The sequence below is a fragment of the Triturus cristatus genome, chromosome 10 (assembly GCF_964204655.1).
Source record: "Triturus cristatus chromosome 10, aTriCri1.1, whole genome shotgun sequence".
Taxonomy (NCBI): Eukaryota; Metazoa; Chordata; class Amphibia; order Caudata; family Salamandridae; genus Triturus; species Triturus cristatus.
Window position 1 is genome coordinate 610452201 of NC_140593.1, and position 26811 is coordinate 610479011.

At 46.0% G+C, this 26811-nt stretch overlaps 1 protein-coding gene across 1 annotated transcript in view; it reads right to left on the minus strand.

The window, feature by feature from the left end:
• APOLTP (apolipoprotein lipid transfer particle homolog) overlaps window positions 1-26811 on the minus strand; it is a 1292669-nt gene that overhangs the window by 859445 nt on the left and 406413 nt on the right. The window contains exon 9 of the mRNA XM_085632129.1: window positions 7520-7623. Coding sequence (XP_085488255.1) covers window positions 7520-7623 — 104 coding nt within the window. The remainder of the gene's footprint in view (window positions 1-7519; window positions 7624-26811) is intronic.

The following is a 26811-nucleotide window of genomic DNA, read 5'->3' on the forward strand; positions in this document are numbered from 1 at the left end:
ATAAATGGCAGATCTTTACAATGATATCTGTATGTATATTTGTGTTCTTATGTGACTGGTTTCGTTTTAAAACATCTTTAAGGAAGTGTAGTTATTCCCATACAGTATAATTATACAGTTGTTACGTACAAATTATGGCAAGGTAAAACGATTGGGAATAAGTTAATATGGAGGTCATCGTTTGTTGCCAGAGGGACAAAGATACATGGGAAGCCACAATGTCGGGCTGACCATTATGTTCGTACTGTTAATATGCTATAAGGTTACTTACTATAAAGTAACAAATACCGCCATGCGTGTTATTTACTCCAATTGTAGGCAAGGTTTATAACCAAGATACATAGAAAACGCTACACGAAAGGTTAAGGTACAGATGTAAAGGGGTGTTGTTATATTGCAAAGAAGACTAGCGGTGTTGATATTCGTTTCTAAGACAGTCGTCACTACTGTTCAAGTGGTGTCGAGTGTTTCAGGCAAAACGACATTAAAAGCAGTAGTTTTCTGCCAGTGGGGAATACCATTTAAGTGTACTCTGCGGCCACGGAGCAGCCAGCAACGCCGACAGTTTAAAAGGGGGTTAATGGTTGAGCAAAACCTAGGGACACAGGCAGTATAAAGAGAGACAAAGTGCCATGAAGTTCAGAACTGAGGAGGCGAGGCATGGGGAGGAGCCGCGTGTAACAACTTGGCCTTGGCGCCGGAAGGGGGGAGTGGGGACGTAAGGGCACGTCCTGCTGCCAGGGCGCAGAGAGTTACATTTTGTAGGGAAATTGGAGGTAGAGGCTGGCTGCAGGGCTCATTGGTTTGCGGGCTGCACCAGAATCATGGTGCTCGGCTGGCTGGCAACACTACTGATTGCACCGGCTGCCAGGCTGCCTGTGTCTGTGGGGCTAAATTATCTATGGCCGCCCCCTGCCAGCAAATAATTATTTCCGAGCCGGGCCGGTCGAAGGAGAGTGCTGGAGCCTGTGACGGGAGCGGGAGATACAGGCAGAGTGAGGCTGCTTCTCTTCGCAGCTGTCCAGCTCTCTGTTCGATGACAGAAAAAGGACCCATTAGTCCTGCAGACTCGAGCCTTAAAAAAACGGAGTAAAATCGAGACAACATCCTCAGAGAGAAGCAAAGAGCAGGACAGCTGGGTGAGTCTGCCCCTCCCCGTCCCACTCACAGAGCTACCGGCAGCAGGTGTGCTGACCTCATTATACCCCCTTTAGTTGGTAGATATGATTCTTTTTATAATAAAAATGCCAATTTGTTTAACAATAACCCCCTCCCATTGCAGGCTCAGGCCTCTTCTGCATTTTCAATAATGTGTTACTGTGGAGAGGGGTCGGATTTAAAGGTGTCTTGTTTCTTCCGCTATTAAAAAGGTCGTGCTGCTGTGGATGGGTGTTTTCGGAGGGGGCACACGTGGGCCTGCGAGTGTCACTATTTTATTACTATCAGTCTAGGCCTGCAGAAACTGGATAATTAACACTAATTCACACTTCCCAGCGAGGAGAGATTACACTGCCAGTGATTCTCTGTCCATTTCGACCAGAGTCAGACTGGGACAGACATTAGGCACAGGCATCAAAGAAAAGTGCTTCAATAAGTGAACGAGACCCATGCTTCCAAATAGTGCCAGGTTTCACTCATACACGTCATACAAGTATTTTGCAAGGAATAGAAAACATAATGAATTTAAACATTGCTATGTTTGTTTTAATAACAGGCAAATCAACAGTGAAAACCGGCACAGCAGACCACAAAACAGGCCACAAACAGACAAAAAACCAGCATGCACACTGACCTGGCAGACCAGGCCTTCAGCACTGGCTAACTGCCCCTGTAGAACAGTCCGACCTTGGCTCGAAACACATCTTTCAATTCCTGCATGCTTCTGCAGCCCGTGACCCTCCTTCCCAGCCTGGCCAAAGAACACACAGCTCAAGCAAAATAAATAAGAAAGGCATTCTTTTACATTAATCTCATTAAATTTTCGATTAATACAATCTCTAAATGTTGTTCTTTTGGCGCAGTGGTGGATAGTGACTTCTGTATTCTACTGCTCCAATGTCCCATCTGCGACTCCGACCACTAGAATATACACATTGCAAGTCTGACACAGGTAAAAATTGGAGCCTTGTAAGTTCTGAGACAGAGGTGTGTGCATGGTTGAGAGGGGCAAGTGCCGTGGCCATTTTTGCCTCTTTATTTGATTTTGCTCGCAAGAAAGTGTCACTCATAGTCGTTGAATGTCACTCATAATTACACTGAAATTATAAAAATGTCAGACATAAGCAATCTGAAATCTTGGCAGCTATGTGTTGGGGCAGAGGAGCAGCACGTGCTGCAGGGGACCCCGTTCCTCAGACCGCACTGTCCTCTTCTGACAGACCGGGCCTCCTGAGCCCAAGGTGTCTCTGGCCTCTTGCCCCCTATCGCACCGCTTCGGGCACTCCCCTCAATGTGCCCCCGAGTGCTAAGACCGTGGCCCGCCCTGCAGGAATCTGCACCATGCTGAAGCTGCCCTTCCAGGAGTCACCGAAGGGCTTGGACGCTGCTTTCATCGGGGTACCCCTGGACATCGGCATCTCCAACCACCCAGGACCCAGGTATCAGCGAGCAAGGGTGCGGGGGCCTAGCTTCACTTAACACATGGGACATGTCTCAAGTATGAGATGTCATTTCACTTTATTGCACATCTAATTCTTACACGCATGCAATTTGGCAAGCAGTGACTACGTCCCATGACAAATTCGAATTGGAAGCCAATACTTGAGGTAACATGCTAGTGAGAAACTTTATGGGTTTCCAATTCTGAAAGCAGAAAGACAGGCCCCCAAAGATCCCTCTTGGCGCTGCCGGAGCTGCTTTCATGGTCGGTCGTAAACTCAGAGAAAGGAGTTTGTGGAGCTCATGGGGTTGTGGCTTTCAACACCATGGGTAAGGACTGTCCATTGTCACTATTAATGGAAATATTGAACGATTATGCACCGTATCACGCAAACCGTATCATGTTACTTCAGTATTAGGTGACATTGTTACCCATCACATCCACTTCGAAGGTTAAAGAGCCGAGTTGGTCCTGCCTGTTAAACATTACAACCCAGTGTTTGCTACAGGCGCACGCATAACCCACCAGGGCGCAGCTTCGGGGTGGGGCGTGTTACCCCCCAATAAATGTATTCTATATTAAATATTTGGGTACAGGTACTTTCAGTTGGGTATGGTGAGATGTCTGTCGAATTTCACCTAGGATTTTTTACTATGGCACACAGACAAAAACATACACACACACTCTCTCTCTCCTCTCTGTTTTGAAGTTCTTGAAAATGTTTTTACTTTACAACATATTGTGCTTTGAGTATCCCTAACAATCTGCACTGCTCTCCTTTTCCACTGCCACCAGGGGCGTAACAGGCCCCTGCAGCCCCCGCGCTCCAGGGGCCCACTTCGCGGCTGCGGTGCAGCCAGCAACCACTTAGCACTCCACACATCCGAATCTTCTCGAATGCTGGTAGTTACATAACTTACATTATGCTCCCTGTAGTTGCAAGCGCGGCCGCCTCATCATAAATTAGGGTGGAGCATACTATGGTTGGGCTGGTCATTCTCATGCGCATGTCACTTTGCGCAATTTAAAGTGAGCGTGAGGTTAGGCGGCTGAGAGGGACCGTGCGGCCCAGGACGGACAGGTGCGGCCTTAATTTAATTATTGCCAATGCTAACATTTCCCTGTCTTCTGCTGCCTGCTCGCGCCTGCCACTGAAGCTGCAGGCAATGCCTCAGGTGAATCAGTCTGTCGTCTACACATTCTCAAGTTTGAAAAGTTGATTGTATCACCAAGCATAATTTTTAACCTCCATGTCTTCAATGGAACCCATTTCCTCCACTGCCATCAGCATGGGCTGGGACACGTGACCGTCATAGCTCGACCATCCATGCAGTGTTTAACAGATGAATCTTTTCTGGAATCAATTATTACTGGCAGTTTCAAAAGTCAACCCTGGAGATTAACATTTTTATTTACAACATCCGACCTCATAACAAATCTCTACCTTATTATGAAGTTCGTACAGAAGCTAATGCTCCACCAATCGCTACACCGTCTTGAGGTCCCGTCCACCTCCCCTCCACTAATTCCTGGATCCACCTCTAGGCATGGCGCATACAGCACATGCACTGATGCACCTCTACCCAAAAGTGCAGTGGCATAGAGTAGAGTGGCGTAAAGTCGGGCCATCAGTGCAGTAGTTGTAGCTCGCAGCTGCAGCATGTTTGCACCAGTTGCCTCAAATCAGTCCTGCGGCCAGGCGGCCTGCCTAATAAATTAAATGATGCACTTCTGAGCCTCTCAGTAGTGAAGATGGGTTGGCCCTCTCTCTCCGGTTTACCAGCCCAGCATCATCATCTTTGTTGTAGCACAATCTGATGACCAAGTTATAGATAGAGCTACACAACTATAGGGGGAGCAATTACATTTTATGGTACTTTATTTATGTTCATATAAAGCATTCTATGGAAAATATGGCCCACGGCCCAAATGCCATGTCTGTGCTTAGTTAGATGTTAGCAAAATGTTCTATTTAATGTGTTGTGTTGGAAGTTTGTGTGTGTTCCATGCTATTGAAAAGTGCTCTTCGGGGCCACATTGCAGCCACCTGAATAGCATATCTGCGCTATGTGGGGTGTATGCAAGGTCTGGCCAGAGCGTTCTGTTTGATGCTTGCGTGTGCTTGCGTGTGTTTTAAACTACTTACAATGCTCTTGGGAGCTGTGTGCCATCCATCTATATGGTATTTCTGAGCTATGTGCTATATAAGCTCTACCCAGTGTGCGCTATTCCATGTCTGCATGTGATGTACATTATCAAAGTGTTGTTGGGTGCTACAGTGCACCACAACAGTCAGCTGTACGCTATATCTGAGGTACACAGTCAACATACCTTTGTGAACTGGTTACCAAGGCTACGTTTTTTCCTGGTTCCAGTACCCCCTGGGCCCCCACTCGTATTCCCCACTGCGTATTCCTTGCATTTGAAATTTACATTTACTGCTGTAGTGTGAGAATGCATTTCTTGAAAAGGAATATAGAGTAGGGTTGCCAAAAGAAAAATGCCAGCCATGTGTTTAAAGAGCCTGAAAAGACCTTGTCTTGGCACTAAATAGTGTTATAAATAAAAAAGTATGTATTCATTTGTAATGTGACTATTCTGTCTTTGTTTCCTTTAATTATCAGTCATGGATCTCATCATTCATGCAGCCTTAGAACACAATTAAAGTGCATTCTATTTATATTTGCTGTTCGAAGTATGCACAAATAAGTGCTGAAAATACGGCTTTAGGTGATTGCTTATTTTTGTCGGTGGGGCAAAGTGGTAGGTGGTGGGCTGGGCCACTGGGGGGCCCCCTCAAGTTTCGTTAAATCACTGTATATATGCTGAGGAATGCACATAGGTCACGACGTAGGCTCAGATCATAAACATGGAAATGTTTTTGCAAGAAAAGAGATTTGATGTTTAAGGCCATGGCAAGAGCAGGGCAGTGAGGCAACATTTCAAAATGGCTGTGCAGACGTGTCATGGGTTATAGAACCCCCTCACAGAGGACTAATTCTCTATGAAATACCCTCTCACAGTAAGAGCACATTCTCCACGGAGGGTCTGCAGTACTCGGGACAAGGTCTACAAAAGAAGTATCAAAGGGCAATGAGGCCATTGTGGGTCCTGTCAATCAAACTCCTCTTTCTGTATATGATGCTAATGAAGGACCAGCGCGCGCCATTATCTGACCAGACACCGTTAGTGCAAGCAGAGGCCTGCATTTGCATCCGAATGAGAGCCGGGCACAGTCATTGGCACTTAGAAAATGCTTCTTGAAAGTTTCTGTGTGCTCTCAGAAGGTCAGGGCAGGGTGCTCCAGGCTGTGTGCCCGCATTACCACCACCCGTCTGCACAGCAATGCAAAGGCAGCGTTAAAGTGCACTGGAACTCACTGCCATCCGTAACTGACGCATGCACTCCTAAAATAGGTTGAAAGTAAAACTATGGCATATTGAGCAACACAGAAAATGTTGTTAAACAGCGTAAATTAAAAAGTAGGCAGCTCTACTCCATAGCAAATTAATTTATAAAGGCATGAAGACTCCGTTGCGATAAATTGGCAGTTGCAGAAAAGCATTGCACATCTTTCTGATTAACAATCATTTTTAACGAAAATTATATTAAAACTTGTTTACATATATCCTTCTGCTTGGAGCTGGCTTGTTATATGGACCGTACATTTCTGGCAATTTTTTTCGGTTTCATTTTGATGAAAAATACAAATGTTTTACATTTTTTTTTTGTTACATAAGTCATAAACAGCAAGTAGGTCAAAGTGATTGAGGACTAATATCACACATGTATTCGATGATATTATACGGCTACCAGTAAGAATTTTGCCTTTTCTGCATGGTCACCGTAGGTGGTTTGCCATTTACTGGACCTTATTTTTGCTAGTATATGTTCTGAACTGCGGATCTCCTATTTAGAGCCACAGTGTGTGCATTTTCCCTATATTGGTACTGTTAAAATTGGTTTCGGCCAATTGTATTTTTTTACCTTTCTAATAAGGCTAATGTAGAAGTTGCAGACAATGTCTCAATGGTATGGAAGTTTGCGGAACTGGCAGAAAAAATATTTAAAATTTAAAAAAGGATGGCTGTTCTCCAGTGTGAGTGTGCAGTGACATAACGCATATGCACAACATAGTGGATGTCTTGGAAAGCATTTTCTAAAAGAAAAGTCCATTCAGAGACGTCTGCCGCTGTGTGTGCATGTATATTGGCATCACAACATGTGGAGATGACAATGGCTAAATCATACCTGCCAATTTACAAACTAGTTTCACTGTGTGAGGAGGTGCGGGCATTGGAGGGGCGGGGCTTCGTGCAGAGCGGTACCTAAGAGGCACACTGCCCCTCACCAAGCCCCTCCCCCCCAAAAAAAAGGGTTGTTAAGGCTGTCGTCGATGTCCTGGGGTGTTTTCACACCTCCTAATGGACTTCGGCTGCTGACTGCCTCCAAAAACGAACCAGAAATCCATAGTTATCCAATAAGTATACATGGATCAGTAGAATTTAAATTAACGTAACCAACGGTGAGGAAATATATAAAAGTTTCAGTACGCTATAACAGGTGATCTCTATCACTAAAATGTGGCAATGATTGGATTTTCATTAATTTAAAAATGAAATGTTTACATTCAAAGACAATGGTGGCTAACTTTCAAAATAACTAGCAGAAATCAACTACTTTAAACTGTTTTGCATGTGGTTCAAACTCAGAAATTAAATTTGCTGCAGTTCTCAAATCATAATTAGGGCGAGAGATCTACATCTCTGAGAAGCAGCTGAGACAAACAACCCATCCAGGACCAGAAGTATTACTTTTGCTCTAAGTAGATTTATCGATTCTAAGGATGAAAGCCATTCTTCTCACCCTCTTCATGTACTTAGGGTTCTGCAAATAATGAGTCCAGGGATCTTTTCTTACCAGTTGTCTCTGCATTTAAATGATGATCTTTCCCAGAGCTTCGTCAATGCATCTGTGGTCAGGAGTCGCAGCTCAAACACCAACGACTGGAAGAGGTCTGCAGTCTGCGAGAAAAACATGACAGGTTTTGTTCAGACCACGTAGAAAGATTTGTTATTCAGGTGGGGACATAGGCAATTTCATTGACTTTACAAGTAATCCTACATTTAGACATAACAAAGTCTCACAGAAAGGACACTATCAGGAAAACCAGAGGATCCACAACGGGTAGTGCATGAGTTGGTAACATTGGCATTTAGAACAAATAAAAGGTTTACTTCACATGGCTGGCAGAAGCACATGCACCGACTCAGCAACTTGTTATACCAGCAGCATGATATTGATTTTCTTTTAAAAAGTCCATCAAAAGTTGCCAGACCCACTCAAGTCCATCAACCTTGCCTGTGATCAGTAGATAATGCTATCTAAACTCCCCTAATACGTCTCCTGGAGCGAAGACTCAACGCACTTTTCCCGGTTCTGAGTATAGGAGCTGTTCCATCATTCATGCCTTCAGTGCCCCCACAAAACAGTACTAGCTAGGAAGGTCTGGCAAACTGGTAAGTACAATACATTTTATTTAACAATACATCAATTTTTAAGCCCATTTTTGATCTACAAAAATAATCATGTTGTAGTTTACTATTGGATAACTTAACTATATGTTTTAAAGGCATGGAGTGGAGTTTGTCTCTATTTTATCTTGCTATATTTAATCTGGGCTAAAAAATAATATAACTTGGCATTTGTTCCATTATGTGATTATAGATCTTTTATTTTTAGTAAGAATTTTTTTTAAATGTTTTTATAGCGCAAACATCCCTAATGGCAATCGAATGGCTTATATCAGAACGAGGCAATATTACAAATTTTGTTCTTTGGTCCTCTACAGGCATACATGACTTTTGCCCTACTTCCACAGACTAGCGTCAATAGACATGCATAGTCTTTTAATGCTTTTTAATTGAAAAACTGACTACCCTAAGAGGCAGCAAATGCATTCACTGAATATATTTATTACTGAAATATCAGCATTATATAAAACAAAACTTTGACATAATTAAAAATAGACAAATTTGTTACAGTTAGTGAGTGCTGAAGAAGGTAAATCTGTTTGTTTAACAGACATGGGTTTGAATTGAAAGTCAGAAAGGGAGAAATACTTACATAAGGAGGTAATAAGACTTGAAAACAGAGCATATCTCTAATCAAAAAGTTTTTCCAGAGCCTATATAATGTGAAGCACAATGAAACCTTCCGCAAGAGAGAGAATGAGAAGGTTCAAGTGAAGGGAATGACACAAGTGATACAAAAAGTGAAGTGTTCAAGCGGTGAGGATAGCAAATGAAAAAACAAGATTGAAGGACAAACTAAGAAAGAGAAAAAATGAAGAAATAAATACAAATCATAGGTGCAGTAAGTGATCTATGTGCTACAAACATTGATCTTATGCAATATATTGGCTAGCCAAACAACAACAAATTAAAAAAATTAAAAACAATGATTGGGGCTGGCACATCTAGCTATTTACTTAAAGATGCATTGTAGGGTAAATATATTATCAATTAATAGTGTGAAAATAGTAACCTAATCATGTTAAAGGAAATGCCCTTAAACCAACATGTTATCAGTTGTGGGTATTCCTGTGCCTCTCTCAGAATATCAAATTTCATTACAAGACCGGAGCCTACCATTACGCATATACTTTTATTTGCTGCCCACACATGCAGCCATTTAAAGAACATTAATACATCATAAACATATAGAATGTTCATAAACAAGTATAACTATCCAATCCACAGGGCTGCCTTCCTCTTTTGTTAGCTGCTCACAACAAGATAAGTATACCACTCAGTTCAGTTCAGTTCAATAGAGACTTTATACGGTCTTTTACAACCATAAAAGTATAGAAATAGACAACATATCATTCAATAAAATAATTAGATAAGAATAATAAAATAATGTATCCACAATCTTATAGCCAGTAATCCTCAAGGTGCACATGCATCAACCAAACAAAAAGCGATTCCTTAATAGCGAGAAATAAGGAATCGTTATTAAGGAATCGCTTTTGGGCATGCATCAACAGATTCGGTAAATTTTAGCGATTCCTTAAAAATCGCTATTTTTACCGAATAATCAATAGCGGGGCATGCAAACTCCGATTAGCTAATAGTGAGTTCGGTAATACTGAATTAGCTAATAGCGAATTCGGTATTAGTGAAATCGCAAATGAACGCGTCGCTCCGGGAACGTGTAGATGACATCACCAACCAGGAAATACTGCAGCCCCACCCTCATTGCCTCGACAGAGGAGCAAACAGGAGCTGTGAGTGAAGACTGCCTGTGCAGAGTGAAGCCACACCGACTGAGCTATCCGCCAAACCAAAGAACCATGGAGAAGGAAGCACCATCCTGCGCTGAGGCTGCACGCAAGCGCAAGTTCTCCGACAGGGAGCTGGAGCACCTGATAGAGGGAGTCAGCAGCAAGCACGATTGCCTTTTTGGTAAGCTGTCCCTCAAGGTGCCTGAGGGGGAGAAACGGCGCATATGGCTGCGCATCCGGGAGAGGGTGAATGCTGTTGGTGTGACGCCGCGCAGCATTGACGACCTCAAGAAAAGATGGTACGACCTGCGGAAGCGTGCTAAGGAGAGGATTGCGGAGAGGCTCCGGGAGGCGACCAGAACCGGAGGCGGCCCTTCGACGGTCCAAGCCAACACTGCCCTGGAGGAGCTGGTGGAAGGGACAATCGAGCGTGAAGCCGTCATGGGAGTGACCCAGATGGACACCTCCGGCGCAGCCACAAGTGCCCAAGGTAAGATGCATGCCTGTGCCCATACCCAGCATAGCGTAAATCCATTCCCATGCCCCCAGCAGGATCTGAGTGTGCATGCAGCTTTGGCCCACACAGCTTTACTGTTAACACTAGTGCATCATGGGAGTTGTAGTCTAGTCAGCCCAGTGTGCATGTACAGGCGTAAATACAATTACGAATCACCACATAAGTTGAACATGGATAGAGACTGTTTATTTAGTAGATCACAGAGGGACATGTATGTGTACGAAAGTACGTAGGTGTAACTATCCCACTAACCATGCACTGTTTCACACACAGATGCATCTCCTGGGGAATCGGACGACAGCGGGCAGCTGATTATATCCGAGACACCTGTGGATTCCGACATGGAGACAGCGCAGGATGCGCATGCATCACCTCCACCTGCCACCCCACCACCACCACCACCAGCACCACCAGCACCACCAGCACCAGCACAAGCCACACCAGCTGCAGCTACAACAGCCACTAAAGCGCCGAGGCGCAGGTCCCAAGTTGCGCACTTGCAGGTGATGGGAACACCCTCCACACAATTGGGACAAAGTCTGTGCACCATCACACCGCCTGCTGCACCACCTGGACGCGGCAGACTGCCACAGCGGCGCAGGGCTCGGCCAAGTTCTGTCTCCTCAGGGGACCTTGATCTCCCACAAACTTCTGCCATCGAGGAGAGGATGCTGCGTGTACAACGCCTGCAGGGACGACACATGGCAACAATAAGCTCAAATATCGTGCGCCTTGCAAGGGAAATGCGTGCCATGACTGCGGCGGTTAGGGACATGACCACTGTGGTGGCAGAGGGCAATGGGCACCTCAGGGAGGACATCCATGAGCTCACCCGTGCCATGAGGGAGGGCCATGAGTGCGAGAGGAGGAGGCACCGTCAGCAATTGGTGCGGTCCGCGGCCTCTACAAAGGCCATCACACGTCTCAGCAACAGCACCGCAGTGTTGGCACGCCGCTCGGTGTCCTTGCAGGTGGACCTTGGACACTTTTGCGGGGATGTTGCCAAGGCACTAGGGCAGATGACCGCTGCTGTCGAACACCTACAGAGCGGCACATTCAGTGCTGGTGCATTGGGAGGGGAAGACGGCAGTGAGGCTGCCGCGAGTGTCAGCAGTGTGTCAGTGGCAGAGGCCAGCACCAGGCGCCCCAGTTCGCGGGCCTCCACGGAGACAGGCCGTGGTGAGGCGTCGGAGACACCTGAGCGGAGGCTTGGTGTACGTGGCAAGCGCCACTAGACAGATTTACAGCCATACCTGACCGTGGTGGGGCAACCATGGTCCTCCCCTTCCTGAGGCTGCACAGCCGTGACTTTAACGCACATTTGTAATAACTTTTGTCATGTGGAGCATTATTTACATTGCTTGTTTGGTTGCATATACCGCAGTGCTACTGTGCATTAAACAGTTGCACCCCCAACAAAATAGTAATGTATCATTCTCACCTGATTCAGAAATGATGTTGCATGATGTATGTCCGCCTCCTATGGCCCTCTGCTGTGTTAGGCATGTGTGCCTGTCGGTGTTGGGCGGGTGGTTGGTCATCCCGGTGGTCGTCATTCCTGTCCACCTCTATGGGTATCCCCCTTCTGGTCGCAATGTTGTGCAGCATTGCACATACAGCAATAATCCTGCAGCAGGTTTCAGCTTTGTATAGGCGCCGCCAGTCTTATGTAGGATTCTAAAGCGACTCTTCAGAATCCCAAATGTCCTCTCTATGACATTCCTAGTGCTTATGTGTGCTGCGTTGTAGCGTTGTTCCTGTGGGGTTGCTGGATTGATGTATGGGGTGAGTATATATTCACGCAGGGCGTAAGCACTGTCACCTAGAAGATAGAAGCAAAGACTTAGCAATGGTGATGTTCATACATGTGTGGTGTTCATGTGGGGAAGCGGAATTTGTACGTACCAAGCAGGAGTCCCTCTCCAAATTCTCCGTTGAGTAGACGCCTGTGGATTCCACTGTGGCGGAATATGTAGGAGTCGTGTGTGCTCCCCGGAAATTGTGCCACTAGGTCCGTTATGATGTGATTGGCATCGCACACAACCTGCACGTTGATTGAGTGGTATGACTTGCGGTTACGGAATATGTACTCATTTGCTGCGGGTGGGCATATGGGGATATGCGTACAGTCGATGCATCCAATTACATGGGGGAATTGTGCCACCTGGTAGAATGCCTGTTTGTTGCGGTCCAACTGCTGTGGGGTTGTGGGGAAGCTGATGTGGGTGTGTAGCATTGTCAGCATGGCATCTAGGAATTTCTTGAAGAAGCGTGAGAGTGCGCTTTGCGTTACGCCTCCGGCTACCGCAATTACCCCCTGGAAACTTCCTGAGGCCAGTAGGTGCAGGCTGCATAGGACCTGGACGTGCGCAGGGATTGCATTGGTCCGGTGTGTCTGGTGCTGCAGTAATGGTTCCAGGTCTGCAATGAGGCGCATGATCATGGCACGATTCAGTCGATACTTCTCGTACACCTCGTCCTCATTCTGCCCGAGCAAGGTGATGCGCAGTCTGAAAACTCTCTCCTGGACCCTTCTCCTGCACTGTCCTGCCGCATTGATACGCATCCTCCTTGCAAGCACGGAGAGGGCTGCCATTTTGTGGTAGCCAACAGGGTCTCCTTGGCCACATTTAAGGGTTTGGTGATTAACACAATCAGTTGCACATGTTTAATTTTTTTTTTTTATTCACATGACTTTTTTTTTAACTTTACCTCCAGGTTCTGATTCCCCTTATTTAGCTCATGCTAAATAGCGATATATGGGATTTTCGGTATTTGCGACTGTTGTTGCATTGGGTTGCGATTCGTTATTAGCCATTGGCACTTGCCGGGAGCTATTAGTGATTTCGGTGATTGCTAATTCGGTATTTAGGGATTCTGTATTTTTGCATGTTGGTTATTTGCGATTCGGTATTTTACCGGATTTCATTTAGCGATTCGTTATTTGCTCACATTTTGGGTTGATGCATTGGGATTCGGTTTATTTTACTCGCTAACGGGTGATTTTAGCGATTCGGTATTTTACCGACTGGATTTTGGCTTGATGCATGTGCCAGTAAGTGCTGTTCAGCAGACTCTCCCATTAGAAAAAACCACCATCTGAGGACGATAACGCCTGGTATGAAAACACAATAAATCAATTGGTAGAATGCCTAAGGATAAAAATTAAATGTGGTAAACCCAGGGCAGCCAGTTATAAATGACCCCACATCAATAACAGACTATCGTTCGATGAGGAATGCCGCAAAGCAAAAGCTTGTATCAGGCAAAAGGAAAGAAGACTTAAAGGAAGGTTCAATGATGAACTGTTATCTAACCTCCAGAAACTAAGGCTAAAATATAAAACAACCATTAGGAATAAACAAAAAATTTATAAAGACAGATATTGGGCAAGTTTACTAGAGGTAATTAAAGACAAAAATGTGAAAGGCTTCTGGAAGCTAGTACAAGAAAGTTCCGTTAAAGTTTTAGGGTCTCTGCCGTGCTCAGTCCCCGAGGATAAATGGGTGGATTATCTGGGGAAAATCTATGGGAAGTGGGCAATGGTAGACAAAGTAAGTACATTAGCATGGCCAGGTGTGAGGGAAGAGATAAAAGAACACTTTACCCTCAGCCACATTAGGAAGATAATATCTAGTCTAAACTTAACCCGTGCAGCTGGCCCAGATGATTTGCCCATTATAAAAACAAAGCCGGAGTGGTGGTCAGAGTTTCTTGCAAACATGTTCCAGGGGATCCTTAATACAGGGATTGTGCTGGAAAATTGGAAAGGGGCAATCGTAAGACCAATCCATAAAAAAGGCGACATAAATGCCCCAAAAAACTATAGATTAATAAACCTTTTAGACATAGGTGAAAAAGTATTCGCAAAAGTTATCCTGGGATTACTTAAGGACTGGGCGGAAGAAAAACAGATTGTGCCCCCAAAACAGGGAGGGTTTAAAGAGGGACACTCAAAGGTAGACCACTGTTGTGCTCTCTGGTCCATTGCGAGGAAGTCAATCGAGCAGAGGGGTAGTCTGTTCTTCTGCTTCATGGACTTCCGCGCAGCATTTGATTTGGTGGACAGGGTGCAGCTGTGGTCGACCCTGATAGGGTACAACAACTGCATACTGAAAATTGAGCCCAGATAATCTTGGATGTAGAGGGGAGTTTATCTTGGAAAATCAAGATTGGTAATGGGCTGAGGCAGGGGTGCGTACTGGCCCCCCTTCTTTTTTCCCTGTTCATTGTAGACTTGCCCCTAAACCTAGGTAACGCAAGAGGGGCAAGCCCGAAGTAAGGTGGGAAACATATCTCATGTTTACTCTACGCGGATGACCTGGTAATCATGGACCAAACGGAGATTGGTTTACAAAGAAAATTAAATATCTTTAAAGAATACTGCCAGGTCAAAAAACTTGTTGTTAACATGGAGAAGACTAAGTTCTTATGTTTTGGTAGAAGAAAAACAGGGTTTTCTTGGTATTTGGGTACCAAGAAGTTGGAAAAAGTAACTGAATACAGATACCTGGGGATGTGGTTAGAGAGAAGTCTGCAATGGCACACCCATCTTGATGCACTAAAACTGAGGACATCGGCTTCAATGAAGGGCTTAAAAAGATTTAATAGTGTGTATGGTGAAATGTCCGATAGACCGGTTCTAAAAGCTTACTCAGCAGTGGTTCCACCCCAATTTTTGTATGGCGCAGAGGTACTTTATTTGAGTGGCAAAAATGGGTGGGATGTGGAGGAGGGAAACAGTCTGAAAAATCTATTCTCTCTGCCTAAATCATCAATGGTACAGGCAGCGAGACTAGAATTGGGAATCACCTCATGGGGTATAACAGCTTGCATGGCACTACTACGCTTCTGGCAGCGTTTCGGATCGGGTGATGATCATAAAATCTCACAATGGTGCAGAAACAAAATTGTAAATAGTGAGCTAACCTGGGCAAAGGAGATCAGAGCCACTGTCAACAAAGCGTGTTGTATGTTAAAACTTAAGCTGTGCCCCCAGTCCCTTCAACTTGAGATGGATAAGAGGGAACTTAGGATCCTGGGAAAAGAAACCTCTCGAACTCAGGACCAAGATTACCTCTTGAGGAAAAGCTCAGTTTTTCATATGGCCTCAGCGTGGCAAAAGGAACACTATCCCTATATTGACAGGCTACCTAGTTGCCCGTTAAGGCGAGAAGTGTTAAGGTTAAGAATCAGGGTAAACCCATGCTATGCGAATAAAGGGGTAAAAAGTTCTATGATAAATAAAAAAGGAAAATGCACCTGCACTTTAGGAACAAGATGTGATATCATACATATATTATTGGATTGCCAGAAGGTTTTAGAAATTCAAAGAGAGTTTTTATGTCCGATTTTTAAAAAGTATGATATTAAAAATAGGATGCAAGCAGTAAACCTTTTCGTGGAAATGATTCATTTAGACATAGCTTGTGCCATGGGGAAATATATAAAAAAAAATTAAAGAGTTCCTTAAATGTAATGAGTATTGAAGATGACTAGGTTTTAAGCTTACGAGGAGAATGAGGCATGAAAGGGCAAAAGTAATGCAGTGAGAAATATACGAAGTTTTATGAGATTAATAATGAAATTGGGTGTTTTAGAAATTTTTAAATAATTTTAAAAGACTTGCTGGCACATGCATCAAGCCAAAATCCAGTCGGTAAAATACCGAATCGCTAAAATCACCCGTTAGCGAGTAAAATAAACCGAATCCCAATGCATCAACCCAAAATGTGAGCAAATAACGAATCGCTAAATGAAATCCGGTAAAATACCGAATCGCAAATAACCAACATGCAAAAATACAGAATCCCTAAATACCGAATTAGCAAGCACCGAAATCACTAATAGCTCCCGGCAAGTGCCAATGGCTAATAACGAATCGCAACCCAATGCAACAACAGTCGCAAATACCGAAAATCCCATATATCGCTATTTAGCATGAGCTAAATAAGGGGAATCAGAACCTGGAGGTAAAGTTAAAAAAAAAGTCATGTGAATAAAAAAAAAAAATTAAACATGTGCAACTGATTGTGTTAATCACCAAACCCTTAAATGTGGCCAAGGAGACCCTGTTGGCTACCACAAAATGGCAGCCCTCTCCGTGCTTGCAAGGAGGATGCGTATCAATGCGGCAGGACAGCGCAGGAGAAGGGTCCAGGAGAGAGTTTTCAGACTGCGCATCACCTTGCTCGGGCAGAATGAGGACGAGGTGTACGAGAAGTATCGACTGAATCGTGCCATGATCATGCGCCTCATTGCAGACCTGGAACCATTACTGCAGCACCAGACACACCGGACCAATGCAATCCCTGCGCACGTCCAGGTCCTATGCAGCTTGCACCTACTGGCCTCAGGAAGTTTCCAGGGGGTAATTGCGGTAGCCGGAGGCGTAACGCAAAGCGCACTCTCACGCTTCTTCAAGAAATTCCTAGATGCCATGCTGACAATGCTACACACCCACATCAGCTTCCCCACAACCCCACAGCAGTTGGACCGCAACAAACAGGCATTCTACCAGGTGGCACAATTCCCCCATGTAATTGGATGCATCGACTGTACGCATATCCCCATATGCCCACCCGCAGCAAATGAGTACATATTCCGTAACCGCAAGTCATACCACTCAATCAACGTGCAGGTTGTGTGCGATGCCAATCACATCATAACGGACCTAGTGGCACAATTTCCGGGGAGCACACACGACTCCTACATATTCCGCCACAGTGGAATCCACAGGCGTCTACTCAACGGAGAATTTGGAGAGGGACTCCTGCTTGGTACGTACAAATTCCGCTTCCCCACATGAACACCACACATGTATGAACATCACCATTGCTAAGTCTTTGCTTCTATCTTCTAGGTGACAGTGCTTACGCCCTGCGTGAATATATACTCACCCCATACATCAATCCAGCAACCCCACAGGAACAACGCTACAACGCAGCACACATAAGCACTAGGAATGTCATAGAGAGGACTTTTGGGATTCTGAAGAGTCGCTTTAGAATCCTACATAAGACTGGCGGCGCCTTGCTATACAAAGCTGAAACCTGCTGCAGGATTATTGCTGTATGTGTAATGCTGCACAACATTGCGACCAGAAGGGGGATACCCATAGAGGTGGACAGGAATGACGACCACCGGGATGACCAACCACCCGCCCAACACCGACAGGCACACGTCCCTAACACAGCAGAGGGCCATAGGAGGCGGACATACATCATGCAACATCATGTCTGAATCAGGTGAGAATGATACATTACTACTTTGTTGGGGGTGCAACTGTTTAATGCACAGTAGCACTGCGGTATGTGCAACCAAACAAGCAATGTAAATAATGCTCCACATGACAAAAGTTATTACAAATGTGCGTTAAAGTCACGGCTGTGCAGCCTCAGGAAGGGGAGGACCATGGTTGCCCCACCACGGTCAGGTATGGCTGTAAATCTGTCTAGTGGCGCTTGCCACGTACACCAAGCCTCCGCTCAGGTGTCTCCGACGCCTCACCACAGCCTGTCCCCGTGGAGCCCTGCGAACTGCGGCGCCTGGTGCTGGCCTCTGCCACTGACACACTGCTGACACTCGAGGCAGCCTCACTGCCGTCTTCCCCTCCCAATGCACCAACACTGAATGTCCCGCTCTGTAGGTAATCGACAGCAGCGGTCATCTGCCCTAGTGCCTTGGCAACATCCCCGCAAAAGTGTCCAAGGTCCACCTGCAAGGACACCGAGCGGTGTGCCAACACTGCGGTGCTGTTGCTGAGACGTGTGATGGCCTTTGTAGAGGCCGCGGACCGCACCAATTGCTGACGGTGCCTCCTCCTCTCGCACTCATGGCCCTCCCTCATGGCACGGGTGAGCTCATGGATGGCCTCCCTGAGGTGCCCATTGCCCTCTGCCACCACAGTGGTCATGTCCCTAACCGCCGCAGTCATGGCACGCATTTCCCTTGCAAGGCGCACGATATTTGAGCTTATTGTTGCCATGTGTCGTCCCTGCAGGCTCTGTACACGCAGCATCCTCTCCTCGATGGCAGAAGTTTGTGGGAGATCAAGGTCGCCTGAGGAGAAAGAACTTGGCCGAGCCCTGCGCCGCTGTGGCAGTCTGCCGCGTCCAGGTGGTGCAGCAGGCGGTGTGATGGTGCACAGACTTTGGCCCAATTGTGTGGAGGGTGTTCCCATCACCTGCAAGTGCGCAACTTGGGACCTGCACCTCGGCGCTTTAGTGGCTGTTGTAGCTGCAGCTGGTGTGGCTGGTGCTGGTGGTGCTGGTGGTGGTGGTGGGGTGGCAGGTGGAGGTGATGTATGCGCATCCTGCTTTGTCTCCATGTCGGAATCCACAGGTGTCTCAGATATAATCAGCTGCCCGCTGTCGTACGATTTCCCCAGGAGATGCATCTGTGTGTGAAATAGTGCATGGTTAGTGGGATAGTTACACCTACGTAGTGTCGTACACATACATGTCCCTCTGTGATCCACTAAATAAACAGTCTCTATCCATGTTCAACTTATGTGGTGATTCGTAATTGAATTTACGCCTGTACATGCACACTGGGCTGACTAGACTACAACTCCCATGATGCACTAGTGTTAACAGTAAAGCTGTGTGGGCCAAAGCTGCATGCACACTCAGATCCTGCTGGGGGCATGGGAATGGATTTACGCTATGCTGGGTATGGGCACAGGCATGCATCTTACCTTGGGCACTTGTGGCTGCGCCGGAGGTGTCCATCTGGGTCACTCCCACGACGGCTTCACGCTCGATTGTCCCTTCCACCAGCTCCTCCAGGGCAGTGTTGGCTTGGACCGTCGAAGGGCCGCCTCCGGTTCTGGTCGCCTCCCGGAGCCTCTCCGCAATCCTCTCCTTAGCACGCTTCCGCAGGTCGTACCATCTTTTCTTGAGGTCGTCAATGCTGCGGGGCGTCACACCAACAGCATTCACCCTCTCCCGGATGCGCAGCCATATGCGCCGTTTCTCCCCCTCAGGCACCTTGAGGGACAGCTTACCAAAAAGGCGATCGTGCTTGCTGCTGACTCCCTCTATCAGGTGCTCCAGCTCCCTGTCGGAGAACTTGCGCTTGCGTGCAGCCTCAGCGCTGGATGGTGCTTCCTTCTCCATGGTTCTTTGGTTTGGCGGATAGCTCAGTCGGTGTGCTGCTCAGCTGGTCACAGCTCCTGTTTGCTCCTCTGTCGAGGCAATGAGGGTGGGGCTGCAGTATTTCCTGGTTGGTGATGTCATCTACACGTTCCCGGAGCGACGCGGTCATTCGCGATTTCGCTAATACCGAATTCGCTATTAGCTAATTCGGTATTACCGAATTCGCTATTAGCTAATTCGGTATTACCGAACTCGCTATTAGCTAATCGAGTTTGCATGCCCCGCTATTGATTATTCGGTAAAAATAGCGATTTTTAAGGAATCGCTAAAATTTACCGAATCTGTTGATGCATGCCCAAAAGCGATTCCTTAATAACGATTCCTTATTTCTCACCATTAAGGAATCGCTTTTTGTTTGGTTGATGCATGTGCACCATAGTCTATCAGACACGATTGCTGACCTATTGTAAATGTGCGCCTGGCCACCGGTCAGCTTCCATTCTACCATTTACGCATATCAAGGCCAAGGAGCCCAACAATTATCCTAGAGCCACATCATGGGGCGAAATATCACAGCTGGGGAACTTAGCGGTCTCTATATTGTAGGCTCTTAACAAATCTCTACACCATGATATGGGGGTCTAATCTATGGTTAAAGTCACCAAACATCAGAAACACATCCTTCGGGTAGGTATCACATATAGTCTCCATATCCTTTTTAACATTTTCCAGGTCCGCCTTGTAATCATCTTCCTTTCCCTTCTGGATGTATACATTAACAATACATATTCCTTCATAGCATAGGTCGTCATTCAGTGTCAGCACTCTACTACCTAGCGCCCACTTACATTTTAGTTCGAGGTGTTCTATTTTTCTGGCAATTTTTAAAGATACCAACGTCAATTGTCCTCCTGAGGGTCTACCAAAAGGGTACTTCCTTGCCGCTTTCAAATGGTGGGCAAACCCTTCGGTGACTAGGGTTTCGTCGCATAGCCAAGTCTCCTGCAAACATACAATGTCATTGCTCTTAAGGATATTGTTAAATCTCTCTTGGAACTCTATTCTTTTATATCCATTTATATTCCAAGATAGTATGGCCAGGCTGTGTGACGTCCCTAGCTCCTAGTCGATTTCACTCAGGCACCCATCTTCCTCGTACTCCAAGTATGCAGGGCTCTATATCTATTCCCGGTTAACACGTCTACAACATGACTCCCTATTTCCTTAGGGGATATAGTAATTTCAAGTTCTTCCTTTTTACCCCAACAGGAATTAATCATTTGTATTTGCCGTACTCCCAACCTGAGACCAAAGGGGATGATGGACGGAGCGTTTGAGCAAATCAAACACTCACCCCCAGTCAACTGATCTGGGTTTAATCCATCATCATTCTTTAGCTCAGTCCACCACCCCAGTTCAGACATGGCCATATGCAAATCAGTCTGACCCTGTGCCTCATGGGAACAGTCCAGCCTGAACTGCCAAGCCATGTCTTCCCTGGACCGGAAATAAGCATCCTGGGATTAATTTCGGGTTCATAACCCTCATCAGCCAGGCTATCTTGAATCCAGTGGCAAAGTGAGCAAGGGACCCACGTCTGGGCATACCCTGCCAACTTAGGGCGAACAAAGCGATACCAAAGGGGATGATGGACGGAGCGTTTGAGAAAATCAAACACTCACTCCCAGTCAACTGATCTGGGTTTAATCCATCATCATTCTTTAGCTCACTCCACCACCCTAGTTCAGACATGGCCATATGAAAATCAGTCTGACCCTGTGCCTCATGGGAACAGTCCAGCCCGAACTGCCAAGCCATGTCTTCCCTGGACCGGAAACGAGCATCCTGGGACCGGTTTCGGGTTCATAACCCTCATCAGCCAGGCTAACTTGAATCCAGTGGCAAAGTGAGCAAGGGACTCACGTCTGGGCATACCCTGCCAACTTAGGGCGAACAAAGCGATACCAAAGGTGATGATGGACGGAGCGTTTGAGCAAATCAAACACTCACCCCCAGTCAACTGATCTGGGTTTAATCCATCATCATTCTTTAGTTCATTCCACCACCCCAGTTGAATGTATGACATTGTTCTGCATTTTGTCCATCAATAGTTCTTTTTGCATTTGTCACCCTGAGTGGGACGGGTATGCTCAGACGTGAGTCTCGTGCTCTCCAAGCCACTGGAATCAAGCTATCCTGGCTGAAGAGGGGTGATACCCCGAAACAGGTCCTAGGATTCTTGTTTCCAGTCCAGGGAGGACCTGGCCTGGCAGTTTGGGCTGGACTGTTCCCATTGGGCACAGGGTCAAGACTGATTTGCATATGGCTGGGTCCAAACTGGAATGGCATGGTGAGCAAAAAAACGATGGATTTAGCCCCAGATCTCTGTACTGGGGTTAATGTATGACATTGTTCTGCATTCTGTCCATCAATAGTTCTTTTTGCATTTGTCACCCTGAGTGGGACGGGTATGCTCAGACGTGAGTCCCGTGCTCTCCATGCCACTGGAATCAAGCTATCCTGGCTGAAGAGGGATGAAACTCCGAAACCGGTCCTAGGATGCTTGTTTCCAGTCCAGGGAGGACCTGGCCTGGCAGGTCGGGCTGGACTGTTCCCACTGGGCACAGGGTCAAGACTGATTTGCATATGGCTGGGTCCAAACTGGAATGGCATGGTGAGCAAAAAAACGATGGATTTAGGCCCAGATCTCTATACTGGGGTGAATGTATGACATTGTTCTGCATTCTGTCCATCAATAGTTCATTTTGCAGTTGTACTCCCAACCCAGCATGATTACTAAGGAATAACTTCCCCTGCTTATCAATCAGCAATTTCTCTCTTTTTATTAATCTAATACCTTCCTTTAGCAGCTCAAATTCTGCGTTTGCCAGTGCTGCTTTTACTAATGCTGAGTAAAGGAGAACCTTAGTTGCTTCACCCCTTTATTATTTGCCATAAACCCTACTTCTTTGAGGTCCTCTGAGCTGACATAACATTTTGAAATGCTTGCACATTTTGAAAATGAAAAGCTTGCCCAACCCTCTTGTCTCAACACCCAATTGTTCTTCCCCCAAGGCTCCCTAGAGATATCTTTAGAACCCTTTGGGATTCCTTTGCCTTTTGACCGCCTTCTTTGCTGTTCAATGCTACAGGCGTTTGTTCCTTTATCTAAAATACTTATCTTTTTGGATTCTGGGGGCACTTTCCTACCTGTAGATGTAAGTTCTGTCCTTACTCCCTTCCCACTACCATGTCGCCTTAGTGTTTGGCCTTTGCTTGGGTAATTTCTCCCCTTTTTTGGCCACGGTATGTATTGCTTACAATTCCTTCTTTCCCCACGTCATTTTATGATCATCGGGCGTCGTGATATATATATACTTGGTTCCTCCTTCTGTGATTGGACATCCCTTACCACTTCTTCCTCCTTCCCAACATTCATTACCTGAGGGTCTCCTACTACCACTCTGTTACTCTCCTACCGGTTTTGATTATAACTATTATTTATATTTTTTTAGTAATATACTGCTCTTAAGTATAACATGTAATATGTGACTGTATTGTTTTTTCACTATAATCTTTCGATTCTTATGTTAATCGCATTTTTAGGGAAATTTTAAAAGGCCTCCACGCTATGATGTCTTAATGTGACCTCTTGGATTAACAGGTTTGTTTTTCATATATCTTTTCCCAGCCTTCCAATGTATGTTCGGCTTATTTACCCTCGTTTTTTCCTTTATGTGCTCTCACGAAGGTCGTCAATACCAGTGGTCGGGTTTCACTCAGAGCGATTCCTAAATATTTTCCTTTGTCATGGTTTTTCCATCAGTGGCAGCTGGCATGTACAGAGGGTGGTGACGCGGGAGGGAGAAAAATAAAAGTAAATAAACTAAGTAAAAATATACCCACACTTACCTTCCAGTCTATAAGTCCTCGCCTCGGTCTTCTCCAGGCAGGCTGGCTCCACCAGGACCCAGGAAACAGCAGTAACCAGTTCTGGCAATGCTCTCATGCAGCATGAAAGCAGCGCCAGGATTGGAGGTAGCAGCCTCCTTTGGCGCTCCCAAGGACACTGGACCCCTATGCTAACTCTAACCCAGCTGTCTCAGACAGCTGGGTTAGAGAGGTTTAAAATATGCTTGCCTAGCTGGCCTTAGCAAAATGGTTGGCCAAAGAGACATGAGCACTTTAAACTTAAAGTGCCCTGCCCATCACTGCTGGTGGAACTCCAGAGAAGTAAGCCATGGATTTGTGACAAGGCCAATAAGGGATTTATGAGTAGTATATTTAGGAGTGCGGAGTCTTCGAACATAAAAAGACCTATCTTTTTATGTGCCGAGACTCCACACTTGTAAAGCTCCTACACATAAATCCCTTTGTGAATAGCAAACAGTTGTTTGTGAATCAGGCCCTCTGTGTCTATGGTGAAGCCATGATGTCTAATGCCTACAGTTCAGCTCAGCAGCTTATTGACCTCTCCAAAAATTGATGGTTTACTTCTCTGTAATTCCGCGTCCAGGAAAAAGGTGTCCGTTTCGAGGTAACAGATATGGAAATGGGCCTCGTCAGTTTACTAGGGCCAGTTGCAAATTGAATGATTGTGACCTTGAGAGCCTGTAAACTGGTACCATTTCATGAATGATTTATTGGCAGAGGACCACTGATATAGAGCAGATGTGCATCACTCTGAACCATCATGGAGCGTAGATTCATTACATATGACTAGGCATGGTGTTCACAGCCTCTTGTTTCTTGATATAAATAGTAAGAAGATTTATTAAAAGGGAAATCTGTCACTTCTCCTGTTGCTTTTCTAGCTATGTTTACGCTGGCAAAGGTAGCTTTTCATGAGCCTACCAATAGACGTCTTCAATTTCATGAGGATATCCTTCTAACACTGTGAGCCATAAGCAACCCTGTAAATATCTGAGTGTATGTTCAAGCAGAAATCGATACAAGGCTCCCAGTTGTGCACTGGGTTCACATTCCTGGTTTGCACAGGTGCACGGGTTCATTGGGTATGCCTAGCATAACTCTGGACCATACTTCCAATTAGAGGGAAGTTGGTTTCTGTCCACCACTTGTTTTATCTGAGCTAACTCAGGCTCTGTACAGAGCACAACAATGAAAGGCAGAGTTGTCATTCGAGCAAGCATTCAATCTTTTACTATTTGCGGTTCTGGCCTACAATTGAAGGAGCAGGAAGCCTGCATAGTAGACTTCATTCTGTTACTGTATCCCCCTGTGGGGCCAATGGGGTCCTGAGAACCCTTCATGCCCCCTCACGAAGGATACTCTAGGGGTGGAACGCTAACTCTGCACCAAACAGCACAAAGTGGCAGCTGTGGATATCTGGTAGCACAGGACCGTAACATACTGGCAAGTTCAGTTTGACCGTGGTGGAGCACAGGCCAGCTACAGAACATTAAATCCTGGCTCCATACTAACTACAGGGGGTATGCAGCCCTTTGTGTGGAGGAAGGACACAACCTATCCAAGTGTAAATAGGGCTGGAACCAGCTACACCTCCCTATCTTGCCAGTGATGGCACATCCAGGCTTACCTAAGATCTCCATTGTGTGTGGCTCTCCAGGAAGAATACACAAAGCCAAACTGTCAGCTACACCCAGTCATGTGACCCAGAGACAACTGCATGCAGTGATTGACTAAGGCAGAAAAATGCCAATTTTCCAAAAGTGGTATTTTTAAAATTGCAATTTAAATTCCGATTTCACCATGAGAGAAGATTTGTTATTAGAATTCCAAAGACACTAAACATGAATTGGTTACCTGCTCCTGTTTGGAAATTATCACTTATTAAATGGAATAATGTTGTCAGGATTTCGTTGCCGGCTGAAACGCTATCTGCCCTTCCGAAACGAAACCGGCGGTACAGAAAACCTCCACGGAACTACATTACCCATGAGGCAAGGCGAGGCACGTCGTACGTGCATCAGAGGCAGCGCCGGAAGCAGGAAATAAAGTCACCCGAACTCCGGGCTGCGCTGCCGATTATTCGACCCAGATCCTTCTTGACAGCAGAACGATCCTTCAGGCTGCTCCGTTGGGCGGTAAGAGTGTCACAGACACGAAACAATTGAATCGCCATTATTTTGGGTGACCGATAACGAGTTCCCCGGTTACAAGTACTCCTCTGTTGGATGAAACACGCTAGATAAGCGGTCTCGTGCAGGGGAGTGTTGACGCCCGTAGTGGCGCTTGGGCTGCGTTCTACCTGTTGGAGAAACCAGGTACGGTTTCATGCAGGGGGAGTGATAGCGCCCGCGAAACCCTCCCATTCAGTGTGTGTGTGTGTGTGTGTGTGTGTGTGTTAGATTCCCCGAAGGCAAAGCCAGCGAATCGGAGTCTACATAACGCTTGTGTGGGGGCATCCACTGCTTGACTTCCTTTTTTGCAACAATTACAGACCGTGTGCATTATTATCAAACCGCACTGTCATTTGAGACTTTGAGCTCTACGATAACAGGGACAACGTGCTGGCTAACGTTTTCCCCCCTGTGTTTGAATGGCAGGAGGTCTCCTGGCACAATAACATACTCTTGTATATGTTCTTCGCTGTTTCAGTTTTATTTCTATATTTCCTATAACACAGGAGAGAGAGAGAGCTCAGAGAGGGAGATAAAGGATATAGCGGGACTAAGCTAGGATACACTGAACAGAAATCATTGGTAGGTGGTGCCTGTACCCGGTGGGGGAATTTTGAGGAACAAACTAACAAGGGGATAACCAGATGTAATTGTCTTTTGTATTCCTTCTTGTTTTCTATCTCCCGATAGGGCTTTGTTCTGAAGGTATCACGCTCAGCTCTCCTCTGAAGAGTGCGGTTTTACCTTTATTTTCTTTACAGGTAGGAAGGGTGGAATAGAGGAGTGTTCAGGGAAAAAAGGGCTTAGTGGTAGAAGAAAGAGCTAACAGTCAGAACCTCATAGTGTCTCTTTGTTTCCCCCACAGGTCTCCCTCTCCGCAGTCCCTACCCTTTCCTTTCAATGCTCAATTGCCCCAAAAGTCTGTGTATATATACACACATTCCAGACTTGGGTCAATTCAGAGGTGGACCCCCTTTGAGCATCGGCACAGCCCTGAGGATACGGAATTGGAGAGCCTGACAGAATAATCGGCCCAAGAATCAGTCTCCTCCTGGTTGTGTTGAACTCCGGTATGGCCACCCTAGAGGATGTCGTGGCGGCTTTGGCACTTGTTCAAGCGGAACTGTCCGCCTTCCGGCAGGAGACAGCAGCACTACATTCCCGAGTTGATAGGCTACAGAGAAACCCTTTTGACATCGAGATAACTC